The sequence below is a fragment of the Oryctolagus cuniculus genome, chromosome 11 (assembly GCF_051225735.1).
Source record: "Oryctolagus cuniculus isolate XC-2025 breed Fujian yellow rabbit chromosome 11, ASM5122573v1, whole genome shotgun sequence".
In the NCBI taxonomy this organism is placed as follows: Eukaryota; Metazoa; Chordata; class Mammalia; order Lagomorpha; family Leporidae; genus Oryctolagus; species Oryctolagus cuniculus.
In genome coordinates this window covers 114,532,487-114,560,004 of record NC_142877.1, presented here as the reverse complement: position 1 = coordinate 114,560,004, position 27,518 = coordinate 114,532,487, and the positions used below count along the sequence as shown (strand labels likewise).

The 27,518-nt window shown below is 64.2% G+C and overlaps 1 protein-coding gene across 7 annotated transcripts; it reads left to right on the top strand.

The window, feature by feature from the left end:
• The first annotated feature begins 488 nt into the window (after positions 1–488).
• On the top strand, positions 489–25,218 carry CARD10 (caspase recruitment domain family member 10). 7 transcript variants are annotated; one of them, XM_051841146.3, is made up of 21 exons: positions 489–735; positions 884–1,135; positions 2,240–2,377; positions 4,055–4,380; positions 8,982–9,179; positions 9,965–10,120; positions 10,587–10,712; positions 12,483–12,674; positions 13,437–13,571; positions 14,165–14,280; positions 14,518–14,546; positions 14,878–15,001; positions 19,847–20,006; positions 20,376–20,487; positions 20,805–21,048; positions 21,177–21,246; positions 22,326–22,428; positions 23,525–23,683; positions 23,778–23,893; positions 24,128–24,240; positions 24,340–25,218. In XM_051841146.3, exons 1-21 carry the CDS (start codon positions 579–581, stop codon positions 24,572–24,574), a joined length of 3,261 nt encoding a protein of 1,086 aa, XP_051697106.3. In that variant the 5' UTR covers positions 489–578; the 3' UTR covers positions 24,575–25,218. The 7 variants fall into 7 exon arrangements, with proteins under 7 accessions (XP_051697106.3, XP_051697105.3, XP_089163733.1 ...); XM_051841145.3 differs by having other exon boundaries at positions 24,125–24,240; XM_089307607.1 differs by having other exon boundaries at positions 14,518–14,630; positions 24,125–24,240.
• The last annotated feature ends 2,300 nt before the right edge of the window (positions 25,219–27,518 follow it).

Here is a 27,518-nt window from a genome sequence, read left to right as displayed (position 1 = left end):
CTGTGGGTTCGGTCCCCATCTCTGAGCACCCAGGGTCTGGCCCCAAGTGAGCAGCTCAGCTGCCCAGGGCCATGGGCGGGTTTCCACATGGGAGGAGGTGTCTGGGGCAGGGCCTCGTGGGGCCTCCTGGAAGGGCTGAGCCCTCCCCCACACCTTGGGTCCTTTCCTGGAGGGCGGGGGGCGGGGAGCGCACAGACTGGGAGCAGGTGCGTGGCCTGGCTGCTGTGCCGGTGGCGCGGGGCAACTTTGAGTGCGGCGGGCGCCCAGTGCATCTGGGGCACTGTAGTTTGCGGGAGACACCCGGCGCAGCTGAGCCGCGACCCCGAGCGGCCGGGCGAGTGGTGGGCGTGGGGCGCCGACGCGCGTGGGCATGCGAAGGTGCCTGTCGGCCCCGCCCTGTCCCGAGGCCGGGCAGGTGTGGGCGGGCCGCCCGGACCCCGCCGCGCCAGGGCCGGGAGCGCCGGCGGGAAACAGGAAGCTGGGGGGGAGGCGCGCGGCCGGACGGCCGGGAGGAGGGCGTGCGGGCGGACCTGCGGGGCGGCTGGCGGGCCGGACGCTGTGCCCGGGCCGCGGCGGCGATGGGGGGCGGCCCGGGCAGCCCCGGCGGCCCCGGCGATGGGGATAGGGACGGGGACGGGGGCGGAGTCGGGGGCGCCGAGGACACCGCCCCCCTACGCCGGCGGAGCCGCCGCCCGAGTGCGGACCGGGGAGCTCGAGGCGGCTGCGGCGCGCGGGGTGAGTGCCGGGCGCGGGACGCGGGGCGCGGAGCGCTGAGAGGGGGTCCTGGCGGCGGGGCCTGCAGGCGACTCAGCGAGCCGGGATCGGCCGGCGCACCCAGCTCCAGGGCGCCCCTGCTAACTCGCGCGTCCCTTCTCGCCCGTAGACCCAGAGGACGCGGCCATGCCGGGCAGGGCCGAGGCGGGGGAGGCCGAGGAGGAGGCCGGAGCCGGCTCGGGGTCCGAGGCGGAGGAGGACGCGCTGTGGGAGCGGATCGAGGGCGTCCGGCACCGGCTGACGCGCGCCCTGAACCCGGCCAAGCTCACGCCGTATCTGCGCCAATGCCGGGTCATCGACGAGCAGGACGAAGAGGAGGTGCTGAGCACCTACCGCTTCCCGTGCCGCGTCAACCGCACCGGTGAGCCGCGGTCGGGGGCCCGCTGTGTCCCGCAGCGCAGCGCGCGCGCCTGTGCAGGGCGCACAGTGCCGGCGCGCGGGGCCGGGCGCTGCTCACCGGCCTCGGGCTCCGCGTGGGTGGAGTGGGCTGGTGGGGTGTGCCGGTCATCCTGTTACAGCCCAGGCGGCCGGCGGGGTGGCCCGGGCGGCCGCGTCTGGCTGCTTTGGGGTTCCCTTTCACTTCCTGTGCCCGCATTGGAGCAGCGGCTTGGATGTGGTTGCTGGTGCTGCCACGCCTGGCCGCTCACTTGGCATCTTCCCTGTGCCCTTTGACCTCCCCGCCTCTCTCTGTCCCTTCTTCTGAAGCGCCTGGGACCCTTCTTAGCTTCTGGAGGGTCTCCTGCCACACGTGTGTGTGTGTGTGTGTGTGTGTGTGTGTGTGTGTGGGCCCCGGCTGGCAGAGGAATGAGGGTCTAAGGTGGAATTTCAGGCACTGGCTGGTGGGAGTATTTACTTTGTTGTGGGGAGCAGTGGGGACTTCATGTCATTGCATAGGCAGGCGGCTAGCAATCGGCTAAGATACAAGTGTGGCCAAGGCCCCCAGGCCCCACATTGGAGGGCTCCTGACTCCCGCTTCCTGCTCATGTACACCCCGGGAGAGAGTGATGATGGCTCAGAGAGACCTGGGAGAGAGTGATGATGGCTCAGAGAGACCTGGGTCGAGTTCCTGGCTCCTGGCCTCAGGGCCCTGTCCCAGCTGCTGTGGGCATTTGAGGGGTCGACCAGCAAGCCGGAGCCCCTTCACTTTTGCCTGCCTCTCTCTCTTTGCCTGTCAAATAAATAGGTGGAAATTTAGAGACAGGTTAATAAGAAAGGAAAGGCAAAGGGGATTTACAGGCCCTGCATCTGTGGTGGGGAGGGGAGGGGCAGTTGAAGTTCAAGTGCCATGGGGGAGGGGGTCTGGCTCTCCAGGCCATGGCTGCCTCCAGGCTCACTTCCCTGATGTGTTGGGACAGGCCCCTGTGTGTGTGTCACCTGTTCAGAACATCCGGGGAACGAGGGCCCCTGGAGGCTGGTGGAGGGAGCCAGCAGCCAGCCTTGCCTCAGCCCCTCCCCTCCCCCCCAGGGCGTCTGATGGACATCTTGCGCTGCCGTGGCAAGAGGGGCTACGAGGCCTTCCTGGAGGCCCTGGAGTTCTACTACCCGGAGCACTTCACACTGCTCACCGGCCAGGAGCCTGCCCAGCGCTGCTCCATGATCCTGGGTGAGTGGCTGGATCGGGGGCCTGAGCCACCCGCGCACAGGCACCCCCGGTCCCCCTGCTGAACAGACGGGGAAACCGAGGCGCCGAGCGACTGAAGCGGTTTTGCCAGGGGCCCCGCAGTAGGTGGAGGGTGGGACTGGGATACCCATCTGCATAGTCTGAGTGCAGAGCCCACGTGGGTTTCCGATAATGTTGCTTCCACGTGTCCGGCCTGTGGTTTCCATGCGTGCCCGTGAAAGGTCCAGGTGCCCTTGGAATAGGAAGAGCCTTTCCCCCGGCTGCCGCTCCGCTCTGCTGCTTGGCTCGGCCAGGTCTCGCTGTCTGCACACCGACACCCACTGGCCAGCACCGTTGGCGGTGTTCATGCCCAGTGTCCTGATTTCCCCCACGTGCTCCACTTCAGTGGGTCTCTCATGTCCGTTAGGCTTGTTTTAAGGGATGGCCTGGTGCTTGGTAGTGAGTATTAATGACAGAGAACACGTAGAACCCTTCCCTGTTGACAGCCATCCAGGTCATCAGTTCCGGTTTTGCAACATTGCGATGATGCTTCTAGAAGCATTCCTGCCTTTGCATCTCTGTGCAAATGTGTGTCTTGGGGCAGGGGTCTGAGAGGTGGAAGTCCTGAGAGCCCGGGTGTGTCACGGCCCATTTGCTCTCGCTTCCATGAATCCTGGGGGTCATTTACAAATGTTTTTGCCAGTCTGATATGTGAAAAGTAACCTTTCTGTTTTAAGGTTTTAATTCATTGAGTGGTGTTGTTGATGGCTTAGTAGTTTATAGACTTCAGATAAATGACTTGACCTTTCTGTGTCTCAGTTTTTCTGTCTTTAAAATTGGTACAGGGAGAGCCCAGTGTTGGGGCATAGCTGGGAAAGACACCGCCTGCAATGCTGGCGTCCCATATGGGTGCCGGTTCGTGTCCCCGCTGTTCCACTTCCCATCCAGCTCTCTGCTAGTGGCCTGGGAAAAGCAGCGGAGGATGGCAAGTCTTTGGACCCCTGCACCCACATGGAAGACCAGGATGGGTCTTGGCTCGGCTCCTGGCTTCGGCTGGCCATTTGGGGAGTGAACCAGTAGATGGACCATCTCTCTCTGTCTCTCCCTCTCTCTAACTTTGAATTTCAAAGAAATGCATAAATCTTACAGAAAGCTATAAACTTGGTACAATACCAGTGTTTACCTTGTAGTGTCATGAAGATTGACGGAGCCGACATCCGTGTGTGGTAGAGTGAAGTCTGCAGGTGGCGGTCCCTAATGTTGTCGCTGGTGGCGAGACCACCTTCGCAGTGTTTATTGCCATTTTTATTCTGAGGCTTGCTTGCTTAGTGTTATGCCTGTGTATTTATTCACACGTTTGCCTTTGGAGCCGCCTTGCCAGGAGCTCGCTGTACGCTGTGCTTCTGTTTGTTATTTTGTTTCTATTCTGCAGCTTTTCTTTTAACTTTGTTGCGGCTTTCATGTAGTAAAGGTTTCCAAGGTCTCCATGGCTGGGCCACTTTTCTCCTCTCCCTGCTGGAGTTTGTGCCTTATGGAGGAAGGCCTTGCCGAGCCCCAAAGGACGGAAGCACAGCCTAGAACTTCCCCGCGCTGGTTTTTATGGCTGGGGTTTTTCTGTGCGGTCTGCCACCCCCTCTGGAGCCGCTTGGCCCTGACCCGACTCTCTTTGTGTCTGGGCAGACGAGGAGGGGCCTGAGGGCCTCACCCAGTTCCTGATGACAGAGGTGCGGAGACTGCGGGACGCCCGCAAGAGCCAGCTGCAGCGGGAGCAGCAGCTGCAGGCTCGCGGCCGGGCGCTGGAGGAGGAGCGGGCGCGGCTGGAGCAGCGGCTGCGGGAGCAGCAGCAGGCGCAGGAGCGTTGCCAGCGGCTCCGGGAGGACTGGGAGGCGGGCAGCCTGGAGCTGCTGCGCCTCAAGGACGAGAACTACATGATCGCCATGCGCCTGGCCCAGCTCAGCGAGGAGAAGAATTCCGCGGTGCTCCGGAGCCGGGACCTGCAGCTGGCGGTAGGCCCTGGAGCTGTGGGTGGGCTTGGGTGGGGAAGGAGGCGCCCTGGCCAGAAGTGATAGTGATCTGGGAACAGTTACAGAGAGAGAGGGAGAGACCAGAGGGAGAGAGATATATCTTCTATCTGCTGGTTCACTCCCTAAATGTCTGCCACAACCAGGGCTGGGCCAGGCCAAAGCCAGGAACCTGGAACTCTATCCAGGTCTCCCATGTGGGTGGCAGGGGTGCAAGGACTTGGGCCATTTGCTGCTGCTTTCCCAGGAGCGTCCACAGGAAGCCGGACCAGAAGCGGAGCGGTGGGGAATCGTACCGGTGCCCACATGGGATGGTGGTGTTGTAGGTGGTGGCCTAACCCACCCCGGCCCCACCTAGACTCATGTTTAAATTGATAATTTTATATGATGTTGCAAATATCTAAATGGCCCTTGGCAGAAAAAAAATTGCCCACCGCTGCTACAGTGCATCCTGCAGCCTGCACCTTGCTAAACTTTCTGGCCCCAGGCGTCTGTGGTGCCAAGGCGGAGGAACCTGGGGCTTCGAGGACTCCGTGAGTTCAAGACCCAGGGTTTCAGATGCACGATCCGTGTCATCGTTAACTGTGGCCCTCGGTGTCACGCCGCCTGGGCCCACCCACTGCGCTCCAGCCTCTGGTTTTGAAGTTCAGATGCTGAGGCCTGGGTTGGCAAAGGGGCTCGCTCTGGGTCCCCGAGCCGGGTCAGCCAGCGCTGGCCTCCCTTGCCTGGTGCTGTGGGCCTGCTCCGTGGCCGGCGGCTTCTCCACCTGGGAGAAGCCGAGGCTCACTTTCTTGGATTCTCACTGGGACTTGGCCTGGGGGATTATACTGGTGTTTGACTGCCCAGCGAGTCATCCCAAGGGTTTAAGGAGCTAATCCCTGTCAAGGGCTTCAGGGGGCCAGTGGCACACAGTAGATGCTTTCCAGCCCCTCTGTGCAGGGTGCCACAGCGGGCACCCCCCACCCCCACCCCGGAGCCGCGAGCTATGGCGGCAGGGTTGCTGGTGTGTGTGGTTGTGCGTGCCAGGTGGTCAGTGTGGTGTTGGGAGGCGAGCCTGCTTCCGAGAACTGGCGGCTAACTTGTGAGGTGACCAAGAGGCCACTGCCTGAGGGCCCGCGAGTGTTTGCTCTCTTTTTTTTTTTTTTTCAATTTGAAAGGCTGGTGGTAGAGGGGAGTGGAGCCCCGCATATGAGCTCCCATGAGGGGTGCTTCATTCTGTAAATGCCTGCAACGGCCAGGACTGGGCCAGGCTGAAACGAGGAGCCTGGACCTCCACCTGGGTCTCCCCTGTGGGTGCAGGGGCCCAAGCACTTGGTCCATGCTCCACTGCTTTCCCAGGCCACAGCAGGGAGCTGGGTTGGAAGTGGAGCAGCTGGGCCGCGAACTGACATCTCATGCTGGTTTTGCAGGCAGGGGGTTAGCTCGTTGCTCCACAACACCAGCCCTAAGGTTGTGGGTGTCTGGGGTCCCAGGCCTTGCCACTGCTATCACCCCAGTTTCTGGAGGGGGAAACTGAGGCAGACAGCAGTTGCTTAGAGCACTGTTCCGGAGTCTCTGCCCGACTCAGCTCTCAGCGCTGCGGAATCCTGGCGGGTGGGGGTGGCGGGAGAGGATGTGCGAGTGAGGTCCCCCCCCTTCACCCAGAGGGGCGTCTGCTTTCCTGCCTGCAGACCTGGGGCTTGGGGGGGGTTGGCGAGAAGCACTTGGCTGCTCGGGGCAGGGGAGTTTTGCCTCCTCACTGTGGGCTGGAGTGTTTGTGAGTGTGCACGTGTGACAGGACGGTGGCCTGTGTGTGTGTGTGGGGGGGCGTCTGGGGGCCGTCGGGATGGGGCTGGGGGCTGGAGGGGCCTCCATGTCTGCAGGTCAGCCTAGGGGCTCAGGGAACACCTCCAGGGAGGCCAGTCTGCCCCTGGGTTCCCAGGATGGTGCCGGGTGAATGGAAGTTAATACGATTTTCTTTGAACTTGGCTACCGTACGTTTACCTTGGCTTTTTTGAAGCTTTTCTGCCACAAAATCAACAAAAGGCGTTGCAGGTGGGTTTGAGCAGCGAGGCAGCCTGGGTACCCTCCCCCGTGGACAGGTGCACGGTGGCTGATTTAGCGCCGTGTTTTATAAGGTGCAAATTTAATGAGCTGTTATTTGCCAGCAACATAAACCTCAGGGAGGGACACCGTAATTTGGTGCTCAGGGAGTTTGTACACCAGGATTAAACGCGTGTTTCCTGGTGGCGGGCAGGCGGGGACTCGCAGGTGCCCGCTGTCGTGAGCTCACCGGGGAAGCTGCCTGGGGTGGCTGGGGGTGGCTGGGCTTGCCCCGGAGCCGGCGGCTCACAAAGGGAGTTTTGTGAGTGGAAAGGAATGCGGGAGTCATGGATTTCTTTCTGAGTCTTGCGGAGGAGGAGCGGAACGTTAATTTGTGGACGGGCCTGACCCAGCCCCCGGACCCCGGCGTGCGAGTGTGTGTGTGTGTGTGTGTGTGCGCATGTGCCATTCCAGGCTCTGAGGCCTGAGGGACCAGCGCGCCAGGAGCAGCCGGGGCATTCCTAGGGCACCAGACGTTGGCACGCCGAGGGTGCCCGGAGGTCACTGTGACCTTTTCGCAACAAAGGCTGCATTTCACCGCCTGCCACCTGCTGTTCCCCTTATCACTGTCTGGCCACGCAGACCCCGCGAGCCTTGGGAACTCGTCCCTGGCTGGGTACGCTCGTAGCCCTGCAAGCTGTTCATGCGTGTCCAGCCTCTGCCGGGCGGCCACGCCCCCTGCCGCCTCCGCAGCCCCAGCCAGCCTCTGTCTGCACACGCTGAACCCGTGGCCCATCAGGGCCCTGAGCCGTGGTTTAAAGCGGTCGAGGCAGCCCTAGTCACGTCCATGGCAAGGCTACTGCCTGCCTTTTTTTTTTTTTTAATTTATTTTTATTTATTTGATAGGCACAGCTAGAGAGGGAGGGACAGAGAGAAATCTTCCATCCGCTGGTTCACTCCCCAAATGCCCTTAACGGTCAGGGCTGGGCCAGACCATAGCCTCTTGCCAGGAGCTTTTTTCCTGGTCTCCCACGTGAATGCAGGGGCCCAAGTACTTGGGCCATCTTCTGCTGCTTTCCCAGGTCATTAGCAGGGAGCTGGATTGGAAGTGGAGCAACCGGGACTCGAACTCATGCCCATGTGGCACTGCAGGTGGCAGCTTTACCCGCTATGCCACAGCGCTGGCCCCCACAGCCTGCCTTTTACCGCAAGAGGCTCTGCTCATTCCTGCCTTTGATTCTCATGGTGATGTGAGGAGGCAGGTTGGGGGCGGCTGTGAGGGCAGTCGCTGGGTCCGTTTTACCGGCAAGGACACCGGTGACCTGCTCAGGATGGCGGCGCCTAATAAGTAGTCAGGTGGGAACCAGAGCCCTGGCCGTGGAGGTCTTGTGCGGACGAACTGAGAGGCGCAGCTTGGAGCTGGGGTGGTCAGGAGTCTCTTTAAGGAGGATCGGGTACAAATCTGAGTGTGTGACGGCCGGGAGGTTGGGTTGGAGGGGACACCTGGCTGTTTCTGAAAAAGCAAAAAAATTGATGTATGTAGTTGAGAGGCAGGCGAACACAGAGAGATCTTCCACCTGCTGCTTCATTCCCCAAATGGCTGCGATAGCCAGGACTGGCCGGGCCGAAGCCAGCAGCCCGGAGCTCCGTGTGGGTGGTGGGGCCCACGCACTACTGCCTTCCCAGGCCATCAGCAGGGAGCTGGTTTGAGAGTGGAGCAGCTGGGCCCCCCGCTACTCCTATTGGGACCCTACAAGAGGCGCTCACCCCGCTGTGCTGCAGCACAAGCCCCTCATCCTGGCTTTCGGGCGGGCTGAGGCCCCTAAACACATCCTCCTCCTCCTCCCTCCCGTGGGCACATGGGAGCCAGGACGGGCCCACGCCACTCTGAGTTGAGGCAGATCCTCCATTCTTTTTTTTCTTTTAATAAACTGGAAACTTTTTTTTCCCCTAAAGATTTGTATTTATTTAATTGAGAGGTAGAGTTACAGACAGTGAGAGGGAGAGACAGAGAGAAAGGTCTTCCTTCTGTTGGTTCACTCCCCAAATGGCTGCAACAGCCGGAGCTGTGCCAGGAGCTTCTTCCTGGTCTCCCACGTGGGTGCAGGGGCCCAAGCACTTGGGCCGTCTTCCACTGCCTTCCTGGGCCATAGCAGGGAGATGGATTGATCGCCCTGTTTTTAGGCAGTGTCGTCATGGTCATTCCCCCACCCCCTCCCTCCCTCCACCTCCTCCTCCCCCTCCCCCTCCCTGTCATGCTGAAGGTACTCAGTGTCAGAAGTGTGGGGCATTCTGGCTGTGACACCGCCCATCCGCCCACCAGTCCTTGAAGCAGGTGCACCTGGGAGGGTGGCCTTGGCATTGGCCTTGTTGCCTGCCTCTCTCCCTCCCTTCTCCCTCCTCACGTCCCAGGTGTCCAGCCTGCCCCTCCTGCTCATGCCCGTCTGGGAATCCAGAGGCCCCCGGGTTGGGGATCAGCGCCCCCACCACGCGCACACACCTGGAGGGCGCGCCGGCCCTGCCAGCGGGTCCTTCTCTGGGCTGACCCGTGTCTTGGGCCGCAGGTGGACCAGCTCAAGCTCAAGGTGAGCCGGCTGGAGGAAGAGTGCACCCTGCTGCGGAGGGCCAGGGGCCCCCACGCCGGGAGCGAGGAGAAGGAGAGAGAGAAGGAGCCGGACAGCGTGGACCTCGTCTCCGAGCTGCGCGCCGAGAACCAGCGGCTGACGGCGTCCCTGCAGGAGCTGCAGCAGGGCCTGCAGCAGGTGCCGGGGCCGGGCTGGCGGGGGTGGGGGACCCTGCTTCTCACTTGTCCTCCCTAGGCCAGGAAAGGCGAGGGCTTCCGAACCAGGGGCCTGAGACCTGGGTGGGAGCCTGGCTGGCCTCTCGTCTGAGCGGAGGGCGTTCGGCCCAGGGGCTGCCGGTGGCCCCCAGGCCACCTTTGTGCTCTGTGAAGCCCTGCGGCTGATTTTGAGCATGAGGAGCGTCCCCACCCCGACCCTGTACTTGGATTTGTGAGGGGTCCGTGGCTCCGGCAGGATGAGCCGGGTGGGCCTGGGGCTCTCCTGGTGTCCCGTGGCTGGGAGTAGCTTCCTGGCCGAGGCGCCATACCGGAAGTGGGGTGGGAGCCGGGGAGTTCCAGGGGTTGGAGGCTCCTGGTGGAGGTGTGGGTCTGGGGGCTAGAGCTTGGGCCCAGGGTCCTCGTGCCTGGGCCAGGCTCAGGCATAGTCTCGTGAAGACCCCCCCCCCCCCCATCAGGGGCGTGGGCACAGGCCTTGGAAACGACCGTCAGGCCCTGGGCCCTCGGTGGGTGGGTCTCCTTGTTGTTTGGGAACGAGAGATCCTGGCTGCACTTGCCCCAGCCCGCCCTCGCGGCTGGGCCACACCCAGGCCCCTGGGGGGAAGCCAGGCTCCAGAGAGGTCGAGGCCTAGGCCAAGATGGCAGAGCTGGTGGGGCGGGGGTGCCAAGGGCTGCGTGTGCCCCTTCCTCCCCACACCCCAGGTGGGCCCTGGGCCAGCTGCTGAGGCAGTCCTGAACCCCGATCCCCAGGAGGCGAGCCGGCCGGGGGCCCCAGGCTCCGAGCGCATCCTGCTGGACATCCTGGAACACGACTGGCGGGAGGCGCAGGACAGCAGGCAGGAGCTGTGCCAGAAGCTGCTGGCCGTGCAGGGGGAGCTGCAGTGGGCCGAGGAGCTGCGGGACAAGGTAGCCCCTCCCCCCGCGCGGCCGTGCTGACGCCTGGCTCCTGGGAGTGGGAGGGGCACGTTCCTCAGCGCAGCTGGCTACGGGCCCTGTGCTAGGAGCCAGGCGTGCGATGGAAGCCGCCTTCTGGGGCACTTGAGACACAGCCGTGAACAACACAGAGGACTGTGGATCGGAGCAGGGAGATGGGCAGTGTGGCAGAAGCCACAGGCGAGGCGGGCGGCAGGGCAGGGCAGGGAGCAGGCTGAGGCGCGGAGGCAAGGCTGGCCCCTCCTGGGTGCCATCGGTACCGTTCCCCCATTTTACAGATGGGGCAGCTGAGGCCCAGTGAGGTGAGGTCAGTGGCCCAGACGGCCCTGTCATTAGGGCCCAGGCCTCTGCTCCTTGACCCGCTGGGCGCTGGCTGGTCGGCGCTCGCCATTCCCAGCCCTGGGGTCTGAGCCCGCCCTGCCCGCTCGCCCGCCCGCAGTACCTGCAGGAGATGGAGGACCTGCGGCTGAAGCACCGCACGCTGCAGAAAGACTGTGACCTGTACAAGCACCGCATGGCCACTGTCCTGGCGCAGCTGGAGGAGATTGAGAAGGAGCGGGACCAGGTGAGCCTGCACCTGCTGCAGTGGGCGGGGTTTGACTCCCGGCTCCTGCACCAATCAGGATGCTATGACGAAAGCCCCTGGCACACAGGAGGTCCCAGGAACTTTGTATTTATTTAATCTTTAAAGATTGATTTAGGCCGGTGCTGTGGCTCACTGGGCTAATCCTCCACCTGCGGTGCCAGCACCCCGGGTTCTAGTGCTGTTCGAGGCGCTGGATTCTGTCCTGGTTGCTCCTCTTCCAGGCCAGCTCTCTGCTGTGGCCCAGGAGTGCAGTGGAGGATGGCCCAAGTGCTTGGGCCCTGCACCCCATGGGAGACCAGGAGAAGCACCTGGCTCCTGGCTTCGGATCAGCATAACGTGCCGGTTGTGGTGGCCATTTGGGGAGTGAACCAATGGAAGGAAGACCTTTCTCTCTCTCTCTCACTGTCTAACTCTGCCTGTCAAAAAAACAAAAACAAAAACACCATACACTTGAGTTGCTGGTGATTCATAAAAAAAAAAAATAAAGATTGATTTATTTACTTGAAAGGCAGAGTGACAGAGAGAGGAGAGAGAAAGGGATCTTCCATCCTCTGGTTCATTCCCCAGTGGTCACAACAGCTGGGGCTGGTTGAGGCTCAAGCCAGCAGCCTGGAGCTCCATCCGGGTCTCCCATGTGGGTGCAGGGGCCCAAGCACTTGGGCCATCTTCTGCTGCTTTCCCAGGCGCACTAGCCAGGAGCTGGATCAGAAGCGGAGCAGCCGGGGCTTGAACCCATGCTCCCATATGAGATGTGGGTGTTGCAGGAAACATTTTAAGAAGGGAGAAGCTGGTGCATCCATGGTTGTGGAAATAGATGCCAACGGTGTGCTGAGCGGTGCAGGGTGGGCAGGCCGGCTGGGGGACACAGACGCAGCCCCGTGGGCTGGCGGTGCCAGCCTCGCTCCCTGAGCCCACCTGTCTCAGCTGAGCACCTGTGCCGGTTAGGAAATTGGGCCTGGCAGCCTCGATTTCTGCTTCGCCTGTTCTCTGCGTCTCAAGGACAGAGCTGACGCTGGAGGTGTTTGCAAATATTTGCCAATGAAGAAATCTTCCCAAGTCTGGCTGCCGGTCCTTGGCACCGTGGCCCTTGTCACTTGCCAAGACTGCGAGGGGCCGAGGGCTCCCGCCCGCCTGTGTGTGTGTGGTTCTCCGTGGGGGAGGAGGGCAGGGGGTTTTGTCCTTGAGCGAGTGTGTGTCCTGCCAGGGGAGTTCAAGTCTACACATTGGCGTGGCTCCGATCCCCCTGGTGGGCGTGGCTCCGATCCCCCTGGTGGGCGTGGCTAAGGTTGGATTTGGGGTTCCTCCCTGGATGTCCTGATTGGGATGCCTTGAGGCGAGGCCCGGGCTTCTGTGTCACCAGGCTGCTGCCAATCCCCTCGGGCCTCTGGCCCCAGCTCCCTCCAAGGCAGCGCCGTGGGCCCAGCGCTCAGCGACCAGGTCTTCATCCTGGGGAACAGCCCGGGGGATGCAGTGGGCGGGGCTTGACCCCTCCAATCGGGATGCTGTGAGGAGAGCGCCTGGCAAGCACCCAGTGGGTCTCCTGCGAGGGAGTCAAGTCTTGGTGGACTGGCAGGAGCCTGGGAGCCTGCAGCGGGGCGGTGTGGTCCCTGCGCCTCCATCCGCCGACGGGCCCGGCCCATTGGAAGTGCGCGTTTTAGCGTTGTTCCTGTGCTCGTGATCGGAGGCCGGGACAGCGCCCCCTGCTGCCCGCCTCTCTCACTCCCCCGCCCCCCTCCCCCCTCCCCCCAGGCCATCCAGAGCCGCGACCGCATCCAGCTGCAGTACTCCCAGAGCCTCATTGAGAAGGACCAGTACCGCAAGCAGGTGCGGGGCCTGGAGGCCGAGCGGGACGAGCTGCTGACCACGCTCACCAGCCTGGAGGGCGCCAAGGCCCTGCTCGAGGCTCAGCTGCAGCGGGCCCAGGGCGGGTCCTGCCTCAAGGTGAGTGGGGGCCCCAAACCAGGCAGGAGCTGGCGGGAGACCTGGTGGGGCTGGGAGTGCTGGGGCCCAGGCTGGGAAGGTGTGGCTCAGCAGGCTCTGAGCTGGGCCAGGCCACAGCCAGGAGCCAGGAGCTCCATCCGATCTCCCACGGAGGTGCAGGGGCCCAAGCACTCGGGCTGTGGCCCGCTGCCTTCCCAGGTGCATCGGCAGGGAGCCGGACAGGAAGCAGGACTCAAACCTGCGCCCATATGGGATACCCGTGACGGTGGTGGAGGCTTAACCTGCGGCACCGCAGCCCTGGCCCCATGGTGCCTTTTTTGTTCTTGGGTAAACGCAGAGCCCCTTTTCATGCCAGAGAGGCCCAGCAGGTTTGAGCTTTCCTCCCTGTAGCCTGTTGCTATGAGTCACAGCTTTTTAATCCCCGGAATGGGGCACAGTCCTGCCTCAGGGCCTTTGCACATGCTGTCCGGGCTGCTGGGACCCTCCTCCCCAGCTGTGACATAGCTTGGACTCTCAGAACCCACGTTCCCTGGAAAGCACAGGTGCTTCTTGGCTGGGTGGGGCCCGTGAGGACTCTGCACGGCCTGGCCACTTCCCTCGTGATCTGCAGCTTGGAGTGGTTTTGTTCATCTCTCGCTGGTTTACAGTCTGTCTCCCCCTGGGGGCTGCGAGCAGCGCAAGGGCAGGGCTCAGGCTCCCCGCGCCTGGCACGTGGCACGGACCCAGCGCGGCTCACCACCTCTCTCCCCTCCCCCTCTCCAGGCCTGCGCCTCCTCCCATTCCCTGTGCTCCAACCTCAGCAGCACCTGGAGCCTCAGTGAGTTCCCCTCCCCGCTAGGAGTTCCGGAAGCAGCTGGGGACGCGGCCGGCACAGGCGGCTCTGAGCCCCTCACCTCGGTAAGACGCCCAGCCCGCCCCAGATACGGGGCTCAGCTGCCCATAACGTTCGCGTAATTACTGACCCTGGCTCTGAGTCACAGGTGACGACACCGCGGCCCGTGGAGGCCAGAAACCCTTCAGAGAATTCTCTGTGTATCTGAGAAGTAGGCAGAGGTCTTCCCTCTGTGGGGCAGGCCCCCAGTGCCCACAGCAGCCAGGAGCCTGGCACTCGATCTGGGATTCCCACGTGGGTGGCAGCGACCCAAGGACTTGAGCCATCACTGCTGCTCCCCGGGCTGTGCGTTAACCGGAAGCCGAGCCGGGGCTGAGTTCAGGCGCTGCAGCGGGTCCTGCTGTCCTGGCTGCGTGTTCCGTTGTTTGCATGGTGCCGCGTGTCCCCGGGAGCATCTGCCCTGCCATGTGCCTTCTTTCAGCTCACCCCGAGCCCATGTGCGGGGCCCGGGGACCGCTCCCTCCCTGTGACCCTGCAGGGCCTGCTCCTGCACTCCGTCCCTGGGTGTCATCTGTGGGCAGGGCAGCAGGCAGGTGCATCGTGGCACGGGGACTGCGCCGGGCAGTGGGGTGACCGGCGCTTTATGGTGACGTTGCAGGAGGAAGCCACCGACAGCGAGAAGGAGATCAACCGGCTCTCCATCCTGCCCTTCCCCCCCAGTGCCGGCTCCATCCTCCGGCGGCAGCGCGAGGAGGACCCCGCGCCCCCTAAGAGGTAGGTAGGCTGGGGGCCACCGAGAACGTGGCGAGGGGCGGGGCCCGCTGGTCTCCCAGAGGCGTCCTCTTCTCGTCAGCCCTGGCTGACGTCCCTGTACTGACCAGACGGAGGCTTGCTCTGACTATAGGGGCTCTGGGTGCCCTGAGTCCCTGCCTTGGGGGGGCCGGGGGCAGGAGGAAGGAGTGGGGCGGAGTCTCACTGGACCTCCCCTGCCCCCACCCTGTCCCCACCCAGGTCCTTTAGCAGCATGTCGGACATCACAGGTGACAGCGCCGGCGACGCCACGGAGGAGGGGAGGGACTGTGCAGCCAGCCTGCCTGGGGCCTGTGGCACCTGCTCTGCCCTTGGTCGGTGCCCCCTTCCCGAGGCCGTGCTTGGAGGCCTCTCGCCTGGGCCCAGCCCCAGCCCTCCCTGCCCTTCCTGGCTGTGCTGTAACGGGCAACTCCGTTGTGGCCCAGGCTCCGGGCAGCAGGCATCCCCAGCCGGCCCTGGCCCAACCCTGGATGGGGGTGGGGTGGGGGTGGGGGAGGGTCCCGTGTGCTCCTGGGGCTTCTGGGACCTGGGCCACTCCTGAGCCTGCGTCTACCTCCCCAGGGAGTGTGACGCTGAAGCCCTGGTCCCCCGGCCTCTCCTCGTCGTCGTCTTCTGACAGCGTGTGGCCTCTGGGAAAGCCGGAAGGCCCCGCGACCCGGGGCTGCGGCCTGGACCTCATCAACAGGTACTGCACCTGCTGGTGGCGCTGCAGGTGGCCCTCAGGGCCTGGAGTTGGGGGGCGGGGGAGGGCAGGATGAGACTGAGGGACAGTGAGGTTTTTAGATACTGGCAGGTCTGAGTTCAAAACCTGTCACCACCGCTGGTCGCCTGTGTGGTGTGGGCTGGTCACCTTACCTCCCTGGGCCCCTCTCGTGTGGGCGAAGCCCTCAGCGCTGCCAGGCACCTAGTAGGTGCTCTGTATACAGTAGGTGTCAGGCACAGGCGCCCTCATTCCACCGTCCTGTTTGCCTGAGCTCCTGGCTCGGCCCTGCCGTCCGGCTGAGCTGAGGGTGGGGCTGGCTCTGGCCTGGGACAGGAGCCGTTACACACGGCGTCGTAGGTGACGTGCTCCGTGGTGGCCCCTGTTGGTGCCAGTGGCTCTCAGGAGGGTGGGGGTAGTGGGACCATGGCTGGCCGTGTGGCCGTGGAGGGGTAGCAGCTGAGGGGAGGGAGGCAGCAGAGGCTGGCCAGGGAGGGGAGAGGGGAGAGGCGGGCAGCTTCCTGAGCCAGGCTGGGAGTGTGGCCATTGGCTTGTCCACCCCGGGCGTCCTGGGAACCTTCTGTGGCAGCAGTGAGTATTATGACGACAATCCCTGTTTAACAGAGAAGCAGGGCATTGAGGCCCAGAGAGGTTAAGCAGCCTGCCCGAGGGCACACAGCTGAGAAGTACCAGGGCCAGGTCCCCAGCGGTTTGGGGTTTGCAAAGGGGCGTAGGCGGCATCGAATGGTAGAACTGGAATGTGGGGACGCTGGGCAGGGGGACAGGTCACACAGGTCACACAGCAGGTCTGGGCGGGGCAGGGCTGGGGGAAGCAGCTTGGCCAGGCTGGAGGCTGGGCCATGGCCCTGCCCCCCAGCTTGGGCAGCCGGCCCAGCGCCACATTGTTTCTGCCTGCGCAGGACGCCTTCTGGGGGAAGGGGCGGAGGCGCCTCCCTTCCTGCCTGCGGGGGCCCTTCCTCCAGCGGGGCCTGCAGCAGGGGGCCTGGCTGCCGTCCAGGGGGCGCCAGGATGCAGAGGAGGGAGCAGGAGGCCCTGCCTGGCCCCTGCTTGGGCCCCAAGATCACGTGGGGCCACCACCTCTGTTCCTGGGGTGGGGGGGACCCTGGAATGGGACGGGTGGTGGATGAGGGCACAGGAGCCTGGGTGAGGGTGGCGCGCAGCGTCCCAGGGCCAGGTGACGAGAGAGGCTTTCGAGCCACTTGCGGTGGCTCAAATCCTAGCCCTGTTGCTTGGTACCAGGGGACCTTAGCAAGTCCGTTTCTCAGTGCCTCAGTCTCCCGCTCTGTGAAATGGGAGCACAGTAGTGCCTGTCCCCTAGGGTCCTTGCGGGGGCTCCAGTATTCCTGCTTCAGCAGCAACAACAGCAAAATATACAATTTACTTGAGAGAGAGAGAGGGAGGGAGGGAGGGAGGGAGGGAGGGAGAGAGGGAGAGAGGGAGAGAGATCTCCTATCTGCTGGTCGACTCCACAGAAATCTCACCAGCCAGGGTTGGGCAGGCCACAGCCAGAAGCCGCGAGCTCCATCCAGGTCTCCCATGTCGGTGCTGGAGGCTCCAGTCCTAGAGCCGTCGCCACCGCCTCCGTGGTGTCCATCGGCAGGGAGCTGGTGGTGGAAGCCAGGTGCTCTGCTCTGGGAGACCTGGTTCCAGTGGTTCGCTGACCGCCGGGCGAGACGCCCAGCCCCCGGCATTCCTTCTAGTGGCCTGGCCCCTGGGGGACGCTGAACCTGTTGCTGGCTCCCAGCTGTTTGCCGTGGCCAATCTTACCCCCCCAGCAGCTTTGCAAGGCTGCTGTCCTTAGTCCCATTACACAGATGTGGACCGGGAGGCCCACAGAGGATCAGCGATCCGCCCATTACACAGATGCGGACTGGGAGGCCCACAGAGGGTCAGCGATCCGCCCATTACACAGATGTGGACTGGGAGGCCCACAGAGGATCAGCGATCCGCCCATTACACAGATGCAGACCGGGAGGCCCACAGAGGATCAGTGATCCGCCCCATGTCGGAGATTGCTTGCGCTGGTGATCCGTGTGCCTGCCTTTGTCCGAGCTGCTCTGGCCCGTGCTGGGGGCTCCACCTCTCTCCTGTCGCTGGTCTCTCTGCTCTCTGAGCTCCCTCTGCTGCCCTGTCTGGGCCTGGGGCCAGGCAATGTGGGCTGTCTGGGGTGGGCAGGGGGGTGGACAGACAGGTGGCGAGGAGTAGTAGGGGCGGGGAGAGCGCTGGCCATCGCGGGTGCCGGCTGCCTGCCGGGCCCCATCCTGCTGCCCTTACTCAGCCTCTCCCAGCATCTGGGGTCCGGGTGCCTTTGGTCCTGGCACAGAGAGGGTTCTGGGAGTCCCTTGCCTGGTCTTCCTGTCCCCGCTGTGCCACCCTTGGCACATGGCACTTCTGTTGCTAAGTTTCCTTCACCTGTAACGTGGGGTGACGGCAGACGCCCCCGTTGGGGTGCTGGGGGCAGGGCCAAGTGGGGAATGTGCAGATGCGGTGTCAGCATCCACCGTTCTCAGTGTTCTGGGGACTCCTCCCCTAGCGCCCTGTCACTCACTGAGGCCACTTGGCCATCAGCCCTGGAGCCCACAGAGCCCCTGCCCTGACTGGGGGAGGGGCTGGGAGCCCCCACCTGACGTCTCGGTGCAGGGAGGGGTTGGAGTAGGCAGTGCCCCCACACTTATCTGCCCCGGCCCCGGCCGAGGGGGCTCCCGTCTGTAACCCGGTCCCTGTCATCCTGCAGGCGGCCTCTCCAGGCCCTCGGGCGGGCATGTGCTCAGCACGGGTTTCCCGCTCTGTGCAGGTGCCCGGACTGGGTCCGTGGCGGGCAGCAGGAGTTGGCAGGAAGAGCCAGAAACCCTGGCGGGGCCGAGTCCACGGCGTGGGGCGGACCGGGCCGGGAACAGGCTGCTCGCTGCGTTCCCTGACCCTGAGGCTGGGGAGAAGGTGTCCCAGCCACGCTCTCTGGAAGCTTCTCCCTCTCCTGGAGCGCGGTGGATTGGCTGGGCATGGCTCACTGCACAGCTGGAGGAGAGGAGGGAGCCGAGTGGCAGCGGCTCCGGAGCCAGGCTGCGGGTCCCCTCGTGTGGCTTTCCCGTAGAGCCCTGGGCACTCATGCCTGCAGCACGTGTTGGTGGGACAGTAGGTGGCTGTGCCCGGGGACCGGGGCCAGGCTCCTGTTTCCTGGTGCGTTCTGCTACAAACCAGGGTCACTCACAGCCTGCCGGGTGTCCCAGCCCCGGAGCCTGTGGACCATTCGTCCATCTGCTCTGCCCCTCCCTGCCTCTGACCCCGCCCCGCGGTAGGACCTCACCGCCCACTGCCGTGGCTGAGCCGCCAGCCACTGGCTCACTTGCCTGGGTCCAGGGCACTGCTCACCTGGCTTTGGGCTGCACCGCATTCGTCCGTCTACACGGCCCTTGACCAGAATAACAGGCCCATCTCAGGCCCTCTGACCCTGTCCCGGCTTTGTGCCACCTGGCCGTGGCCAGCACTGGCTGGGGCTGATCCTGGCTCTCTGCGTAGGGGCTGAGACAGGGCTTCTGGGGCCGAGTTTCCTGCTCTCCAGGGGTGCTGACAGGGTCAATTTCCCTGCAGCCTCACGCACTCCAGGCTGGCCGCCCCTCCTCCCACTGGTCCAACTGCCTCTGGCCCTGGTTTATTCCCTCCCGTGGCCAGGGGCTCCTTGAATGGACTTAGGGTCAGTTTGCCTCCGAGCCTGGCCACAGGGCCCTTCCTGTTCTCATCCGGGACCCTGGCACACTGGGGATCTTGAGTGACTCCGTCTGAATGCAGCGGCTCCCACTGCCCACGGGGGCAAGGCCGGACCCCTCCCCAGGCTGGCTGCGTGTTGTCTTTTCTTTCTTTCTTTTAAGATTTATTTTATTTATTTGAAAGAGTTACAGAGAGAGGTAGAGACAGAGAGAGAGGTCTTCCATCTGCTGGTTCACTCCCCAGTTGGCCACAATGGCTGGAGCTGCACCCATCTGAAGCCAGGAGCCAGGAGCTTCTTCTGAGTCTCCCACACGGGTGTAGGGGCCCAAGGACTTGGGTCATCTGCTGCTGCTTTCCCAGGCCATAGCAGAGAGCTGGATCGGAAGAGGAGCAGCCAGACTCTAACAGGCGCCCATATGGGATGCCGGCACTGCGGGCTGGGGCTTTAACCCGCTGCACCGCAGCGCCGGCCCCGTGGATTGCGTTTTCTGCGAGACGCTCCCCAGGGTGTGAAATTAGTCATCTCGTCATCGGGGCAGGGAGCTGAGTGTGGCGTCTGGCACCCCCCGAAGTGCTGCTGCTACTGTTGCTGTTGTCATCGGCGTCGTTGGCAAGCTGTCCTCGCCGCCTGTGCGCTGTCCTCCATGCCTTTCCTCACGCCGCTCCTTCGGCTGTCTCCCAAGGCCATCTCTTCCTCACCAGAGCGAGGTGCAGGTGCTTGGTCCCTGGGAAGCCCCTCTGCTCTGTGCACCTGCTGCCAGCTGTCGCCATCTCCTGATCTGTTGTGTGTGAGACCCCATCTGCCGTGTGCCAGATGCTGGGCAGGCACTGGGGGTGCAGACAGCACCAGGGAGGTCTGGTGCTGAGTCTGATGGAGGTGAGGGGCAAGAGGGAGCGGAAAGTCATGGTGAGGAGGAGCAGCCTTTGCCAGGCAGAAAGGACAGGGGGAGGGGCAGCCCCAGCAGAGGGCCCAGCAGGTGCAGTGGCCCGGACGTGGGGGCCGAGGCGTACTTGGGTAATGGAATCACTGTGGCTGTCCAGGAGTGCTGAACTGAATCAGAGGACCCATGGGCCTCTCCCGCCCACCCCCTTCTCTCTTTCCAGGTCTCTGGCCATCCGGGTGTCTGGCTGGAGCCCCCCAGGGGGCCCAGAGTCCCCAGACAGGGGCCCAGACTGCCTATCACTGCTTGGGGACAGATGGTCTGGGGCAGTGGTACGCAGGGTGCTGTCTGGGCCTGGGTCTGCCAGGACCGAACCAAGAGAGGTGAGGTGGGCTCCGCCCCTGAGCTGGGAGGGGTGGAGCCAGTGCTTTAGCCCGGGATGGGTGCTTTCTGATTGGTGGAGCCAGGACACTGGGTGGAGCTTCTGGGGAAGCTTGCTTAGTGGTTAACCCCGCCCCAGTGGTTGCCCCGCCCCAGCCAGCATTAACTGAAGTCTGATTGGGCAGGGGCTGGGAGGTGGGGCAGATTGACAGCACTCAGCAGATCCTGACCGCTAAGCAGGGCTGGCTGAGGGGTGCTGTGGATGGGAGCAGGGCGTGAGTGGTGGGCACGGCTGCCCTGTGAGTGATGGGTGTGGCCACCCCCACCCCCAGTCTTCCTCCCTAGGAGACTCACTCTGCCTTTTCTCCCAGCTGAGGGCGGAGGCCGCTGGCCAGGAGGGGGCGTGCCTGGAGGCCGAGTCCCAGCAGAGAACCTTGCCCTGGAGCCAGGGGTCCACACTGCCCTTCCTGGGGGACTCCAAGGGTAAGTGTGGCGGGGGCGGGGGGGGGCAGGAGCTCACGGGTCCTGGAAGGTCAGGGGCAATGACCCAAGAGCTCATAGTGCAGGTAGGGAAACTGAGGCCCATGGAGGCGCTGGTCTCCTGTCTCCCACCTCCTTGCATCTATTCCCGTGCCTTTGCCGACAGTGGAGGGAGCTCGTGTTGGTCCAGAGACCTGGGCTTGAGTCCTGGCTGTGCCCCTCGAGGGCTTGGTGGCCTTGGGACCTGTCCCTCACTCGAGGGGTGGGCTCCTGTGATCCCAGCATCCTCCTCTTTCTGCTGTCCTGCCCACCCCGCACAGCTTGCCAGTCCTTCCATGAGGCCCTGGATGCCTGGGCGAAGGGGCCGGGGGCTGAGCCCTTCTACATCCGAGCCAACCTCACCCTGCCCGAGCGGGCTGACCCGCACGCCCTGTGCGTGAAGGCGCAGGAGATCCTGCGGCTGGTGGACCCAGCCTACAAGCGCCGGCAGGAGTGGTTCTGCACCCGCGTGGACCCCCTCACGCTGCGGGACCTGGACCGGGGCACCGTGCCCAACTACCAGAGGTGAGGTGCTGCCAGGGGCCGGGGCCGGTGTGGGGTTCGCATTGTCCCCTGGCAGGGGTGAGGTTTGCAGACAGGCTGCGGGGAGCCCCCCGCCCCTAACAAATGCATGACCCGAGTTCCTCCCGCAGAGCCCAGCAGCTCCTGGAAGTCCAGGAGAAGTGCCTGCCCTCCAGCCGCCACCGAAGCCCCCGCAATAACGTAAGCAGGGCTGGGGGGCGGGGCTTGGAGGGAGGGGGCGGCAGTCTCCGGCAGCCCTGGGAGGGAGAGCAGATGTTGTGCTCAGTGCCCAGTGCTTGGGGGCCTGGGATGGAGCTGTAGTCCCGCCCCCCGCCCAGGCCCTGGGCGAAGGCTGGGCTGGGCCCCTGGGCCAGGGGAGGTGACCCTGGTGAGCCGTGAGGGCGTGGCCCTGGGGGAGGCCGCCTGGCCTGGACTCCCTCCCTGCTCCTTTCTGCCTGTGAGGTGCTGGAGGCTCTGTTTGCCCCGCTGTGAAATGGGCCCGCCCCAGGCGGTCAGCGGCTGGCCGGCATCTGACCTGCGGCCGGCCAGCGCTCTCTGGCCGTCAGGTGCTGCTCTGGTCAGTACTGCTGGGAGCAGGTTCACTGCTCTCCCCATCTAGGTCCCACTGCGCAAAAACCCAGAGTTGGTCTCTCAGGGGTAACACAAGGGTCCCTTTGGTCTCTGGCCCTCAGTCTTCCCATCTGTAAAGTGGAGTCTAGATAAGGCTCCTGAGCTGGCTCCCACGGCCTTGCTTCCCTGGGCTGCATGCCAGGGAGGCTGGGCCGGGCCCCTCCTCCGTGTGCCTGGCCTGCGGGGGCAGGGGGGCCTGCTCTGCCTGGGCCCCCTCTCCTCCCCTCTCCCCAGGGTGGGCGGCCGGGCTCTCAGGTGCTTTTCTTTTTTTTTTTTTTTTTTTTTTTGACAGGCAGAGGGGACAGTGAGAGAGAGACAGAGACAGAGAGAAAGGTCTTCCTTTGCCGTTGGTTCACCCTCCAATGGCCGCCGTGGCCGGCGCACCGCGCTGATCCGATGGCAGGAGCCAGGAGCCAGGTGCTTTTCCTGGTCTCCCGTGGGGTGCAGGGCCCAAGCACCTGGGCCATCCTCCACTGCACTCCCTGGCCACAGCAGAGGGCTGGCCTGGAAGAGGGGCAACCGGGACAGAATCCGGCGCCCCGACCGGGACTAGAACCCGGTGTGCCGGCGCCGCAAGGTGGAGGATTAGCCTAGTGAGCCGCGGCGCCGGCCTCTCAGGTGCTTTTCTTTCCTTGCACCCCCACCCCCAGCTGAAGAAGCGAGCCCTGGACCAGCTGCGGCTGGTGAGGCCCAAGCCGGTGGGGGGTCCCGCAGGAGACTGCCCGGAACAGCTGCTGGTGGAGCCCTGCTCAGGTGAGTGTGCCGTGACCACGAGGGTCGTGGCTCAGGGTCCCTTTGGCCTGGAAGGGCCCGTTGTGAGGGCAGGGGCCTGAGAGACAGGCGCCCCCCCGTGGTGAGAGGAGACCCTGCGGCAGGTGCATGTGTGTGTGGGACTGGGACCGTGGGCCTGTGTCTGGCTGAGCGTGTGGAGCTGTGCTTGGCGGCGTGTGTGCTGGCAGGTGCCGTGGGGGCCGCACAGGGGCTGCCTGAAGGCAGCGGGAGGAGGCCTTAGGCCAGAGCCGGGACAAGGAGCTGGGGGAGCCCAGAAGGGGAGCAGTCGTGCGGGGCAATGGGGGAGGTGGTCAGGGAGGACTTCCTGGAAGAGAGAACGCTGGAACCGGGCCTTCGAGGCTGGGGAGAGCTTTGTTCTGGGCTGTGCCGAAGCCCAGGGGCTCGCCGTGTGGGTGTTTGGGGGCTTTTGGTCCAGCACAGGGGCATCAAATCCAGCTCTAGGTGTGCTGGGGGGGCTGACTGTGTAGTGGGGGACACAGGAGATTGGGGTTCCCTGGAGCATGTGCCAGGGGCACTTCCCTTTGGGGGAGCAGGTCACGTGTGGCCTGGGCTCTGAAGGGAGGTGGACTTTGGGTAATCCCCAGGCACAAAAAGGCAGGCACCTGATAGCAGAGTCGAGGAGCAGGGGCGTCTGTGGGTGCCATCCCCCTCCCAGGCTGCCCGGCAGGGCTGCATCAGGCAGGACCCCTGCATGGAGGGTGTGGCCCTCTCCCTGGGAACCTGGGAAGTCACTGGGGAGTTCATTGACGGGACTTCAGCATTGCAATTCCTTCTCTGGCTGCTGCGTGCAGAATGACCTGTAGGGGGCAGAGGTGAGGCGGAGGCTTAGGGAGGAACCCAGAGCAAGGGTCCCAGAGAGTGAGGGAGGAGGCACCCTTGGGGCGTGTGTGTGCGTGTGCGCGTGTGTATGTACCTGTGTGTGCACGTGTGTGTGTTGTGTGTGAACAGCAGCGCCCAGGAAGGGCACACAAAGATCCGACAGGGGAGGGCCGTCGGTGGGAGACACACCCCTGCCTGCATCCTCACCTCTCTGGCACCCCCTCCCCGCCCCCCCCAGAGCCAGAGCGCAGCCTCAAACCCTACAGCCTGGTGCGGCCACTGCTGGTGTCCGCCCTGCGGCCTGTGGTGCTGCTGCCCGAGTGCCTGGCGCCCCGGCTCATCCGCAACCTGCTTGACCTGCCCAGCTCCCGGCTGGACTTCCAAGTGTGCCCTGCGGGTGAGCCTGTGTCCCTGGGAAGAGAGGGCTGGGGGGCGCTCTGGGCAGCCAGGCCCATGGCCCTTGGGGCCCGCCTCTCCCTCTCCCCGTACAGAAAGCCTCTCCGGGGATGAGCAGTGCACACCATCGGCGCCTGGAGCCCCCAAGGCCCGGCCTGCCACCCCTGGGCTGGGCAGCAGGATCCGTGCCATCCAGGAGTCTGTCGGGAAGGTAGGTGCTGGGGCGGTGGGTGGGAGGGGAGGCTGGGGTCTGCAGGGGCTGTGACCTTTCTCCAGGGCCTCAGTCTCCCCTCGTGGGTTCTTTGCTGGCTGCCTGAGCTCCTGTTGGGGGTGGGGCAGCAGGACTTGCTCCTAGGGGCTGGGATGGGAGTGACGCCGTCTGGGGCGGGGCCCGGGGAGGCTGATGAATAAAATGTGTCCCCCCCCCCCGCCATCCTCCAAGCAGAAGCACTGCCTGTTGGAGCTGGGCGCCCGGGGCGTGCGGGAACTGGTTCACAATGACATCTACCCCATCGTCATCCACGTGGAGGTCACCGAGAAGAACATCCGGGAAGTCAGGTGGGGCGGGGCCTGTGGAGCCCCCTCCCCTCCGGGTGCCGGCCCCCTGAGTCTCCCCGCGTCAGCTCTGACCGCTGCCCCGCTCTGCTCTCTCTGTAGGGGTCTGCTGGGCCGGCCGGGCTGGCGTGACTCGGAGCTGCTGCGGCAGTGCCGCGGCTCGGAGCAGGTGCTCTGGGGACTGCCTTGCTCCTGGGTGCAGGTGCCCGCCCACGCGTGGGCCCACGCCGAGGAGCTGGCCAAGGTGGTTCGCGGCCGCATCCTGCAGGAGCAGGCCCGCCTCGTGTGGGTGGAGCGTGGCAGCAGCCGCGGCTGTCAGAGCAGCAGCGAGGCCTGATGGAGGGACGGCTGCCGCCTGTGGCTTCCTCTCGCCCACAGAAGCTGCCAGCCTACGGGGAGCCCGGGGTCAGCCGTGGACCCTTGCACCGGCAGACGTGGGACCCCGGGCTCTGGGCCCTGAAATCTGAGTTGACCCGAGGCCCTGGGGAGCCTGTGGCACACAGGACCCCACACTTGCTGCTCTGTGTGGGCTGGGGCCTGACCTTGACCCTCACCATGGAGTTGAGTTCTCCCCCCGGTGCACAGGTTTGCACACACAAGTTCTCATGCAGGCTCAGGTTCAGTCCCTCCACTGAGTCCCCAGCCTGTTCCTGCCGGGGCCTGGAGCCTGGAGCCCAGAGCTCAGCACCACGTGGTTTCTGTTACGTATCTCGTGTGACCTGCGCACCGGCACTTCGGGGCTGCCTTCTCTCTGTCTGTGCCCCGTCTCCTCACCTCACTGGTGTGTCTGTGGTTCTTCCCTGTGCAAATGTCAAGCTCCTGGCCCGAGATACTCGGGCACTGACAGCCGTGTGTTCCCGGTGAGCACACGTCATGGTGTGCGCTCCCTGTCCCACCCCCAGACGCTCGGTGGTGTGTGGTTCACTCGCCGGTCTTTTCCACTGAGAACACTAAGGACCATTAAACTCCATTTGTCATAGACACCAGTGCCCTCCGCCTGCTGGTATCCCTGGCCCGGCGCCGCCTCGCTCCCCTCCTGTTTGTCCCCACCCCCACCCAGGCTGATCCCACCTTTCAGGTCCCTGCTTGCCCGTGGGGTCAGATTTCCCTCCTGACTTCCCACAGCCGCCCGCCATCTGTGCTGGCGTCGCCTTACCTGCCCGGGTGACGGGCGGAGGCCCCCAGATGGGCCACCCAGTGCTCAGCGCCCACCTGCGGCTGATCATCAAAGGGGCGTCCTGTGGAGCCGGGATGCTGAAGCCAGCAGGGCGTGGTCTGGCTTAAGGGGCCAGCCGCTGGGTGCAGGAGACCAAGGACAGACCCTCTGTGTGCACCTGAGTGCCTGGGGCAGCCCCCTCTCCCCAGCCCCCAAAGGACAATTGCCTCCAGTGGGAACAATCCAGGCAGCCTTACGGGAGGAGGTACCTTTTGGACCTGTGTGCCCGTGCTCAGGCAGCTGTCATCTGTCATAGTGATGAGCTTGGGTTTGGGGGGAGGGGTCCAAGAGCAGAAGCTCAGGGTCGAAGGGGGTGGGGCACGGCCAGCTGGGAAGTGGCAGGAAGTGAGGTGGACCTAGGAGTCCAGGGCGGGAGGGTCTCGGGGCTGGGCAGGCCCTGGGCGTGCCTGGAGGCCTGGTTTGGGGTTGGCTTCGTGGCTGAGCAGGGAGCAGGGCACGCGGGAGGAGTGGCTCTGGGCCTCCGCGCAGGGCAGGCCGTTAGCAAAGGGCCTGAGCTCCTGTGAGGGGCTCGGGGTGCTGGGTGGGAGGGGGGTGCGGGGCTGTGGTCTTGGAATCTGCTCCCAGCTGCCCTGCTGCCCCACCTCTGCTGCTGCTGGCCCTGCCTGAGCCCCACTTCCTGCCTGAAGCTTAATGTCCTTTGAAGCCGGGCTGAGACAGCACCTCCAGGAAGCCCAAGGACATGCAGGCCATGCCACGTTCTGCCTTGTGGCGGGACGGTGGGTCCGTGTGACTGTCTCGGGATGTGAGCCCCCAGGCGTGGGGCCTGGGTCAGGTTCATCTGGGCAAAGGGACCAGCTGTGTCTCAGATGGCCTTTCTGTGGGTGGTGGGAACCCGCCGCTCCCGTGTCGCCGTTTTACAGGTAAATGCCTAGACAGGCCCTGCCGGGATTTGAACCCCAGTCCGTAGGGCAAAGCTGGGGATATCAGAGCAGCGACCGGGCCGTGGCAGAGGGACTCACGATGGCAGTGGCGGCGGCGGTGGGGGCTCTTCTTCCCCTACTGTCCCGAGTGAGGGCTGGGCCGCAGCGGGCACGGTTCAGTTCACCAGCTGTTTGGTACTTTCTTGTGTTTAATGAGCAAATGTTTACTGAACTACCGAGTGCCAGAAGCTCTTCTAGGCCTGGTGGGGTTGGCGTTCAGTGATTTCACACACACGGGACGCTGGATGATGAGGAAGCAGGACAGGGTGGGGTGCTGGGGGGGCCAGGCCTGGGGCGGGAAGGGGGGGAGAGGGGCTGCCATTCTTGAAAAAGTGACCAAGGAAGGCCTCAAGAGCACAGAGGGGCCGGGGTCTCTAGGGAAAGGGCGCTGGGGCGAGAACAGCAGGTGCAAGTGTCCTGAGACAGGCAGGTGCTGGGAATAGCCAGGAGCCTGGAACTCCATCCGGGTCTCCCAGACAGGCGTATGGGCCCAAGCCCTTGAGCCGTCTTCCACTGCTTTTCCAGGTGGATTAGCAGGGAGCCAGGACTTGCCGGCATCCTGATAGGATTCCGGCGTTGAAGATGGTGGCTGGACCTGCTGCACCTGACTTCTTTCTGATGGAAATGGGAGCCAGGGCAGGGGTCAAGCAGAGGGGGAGGAGTGAGTGAGCTCGTGCAAAACCCGGCCGAGGCGGTGACTGCAGGATGCTCTGCCCGGCCACTGGCCTGGCTGGGAGAGGGGCGGCTCTGGGGGCTGCCCAGCGGGATGGGCACGGAGTGGGCAGGTGCCTCCGGGGACCCTGTAGGCCAGGCGAGGACCAGATGCCTGGGCTCCAGCCGGCTGTGCCTAATCAGCTGAGGTCATTCTGTGCCCCTGAGCCCAACATCTTCACTATAACCCAGACTGACCTGAGCAGGCCACTGTGGGAGCCCTAGAGGATGGGAGGGGCCACCAGGGAAGGCTTCTTGGAGGCGGGGGCCCCTGAGCTGAGCTTGAAAGTCTAGAATTCAGCCTTGCAGAGGGACGGCGGGGAGGATGGGGAGGGCATCCTGGAGGAGGAGGAGTGAGCACAAGCCGGGTATGTGTGAGTGTGGAGTGAGCCAAGCTGACAGGTCCCAGGTGG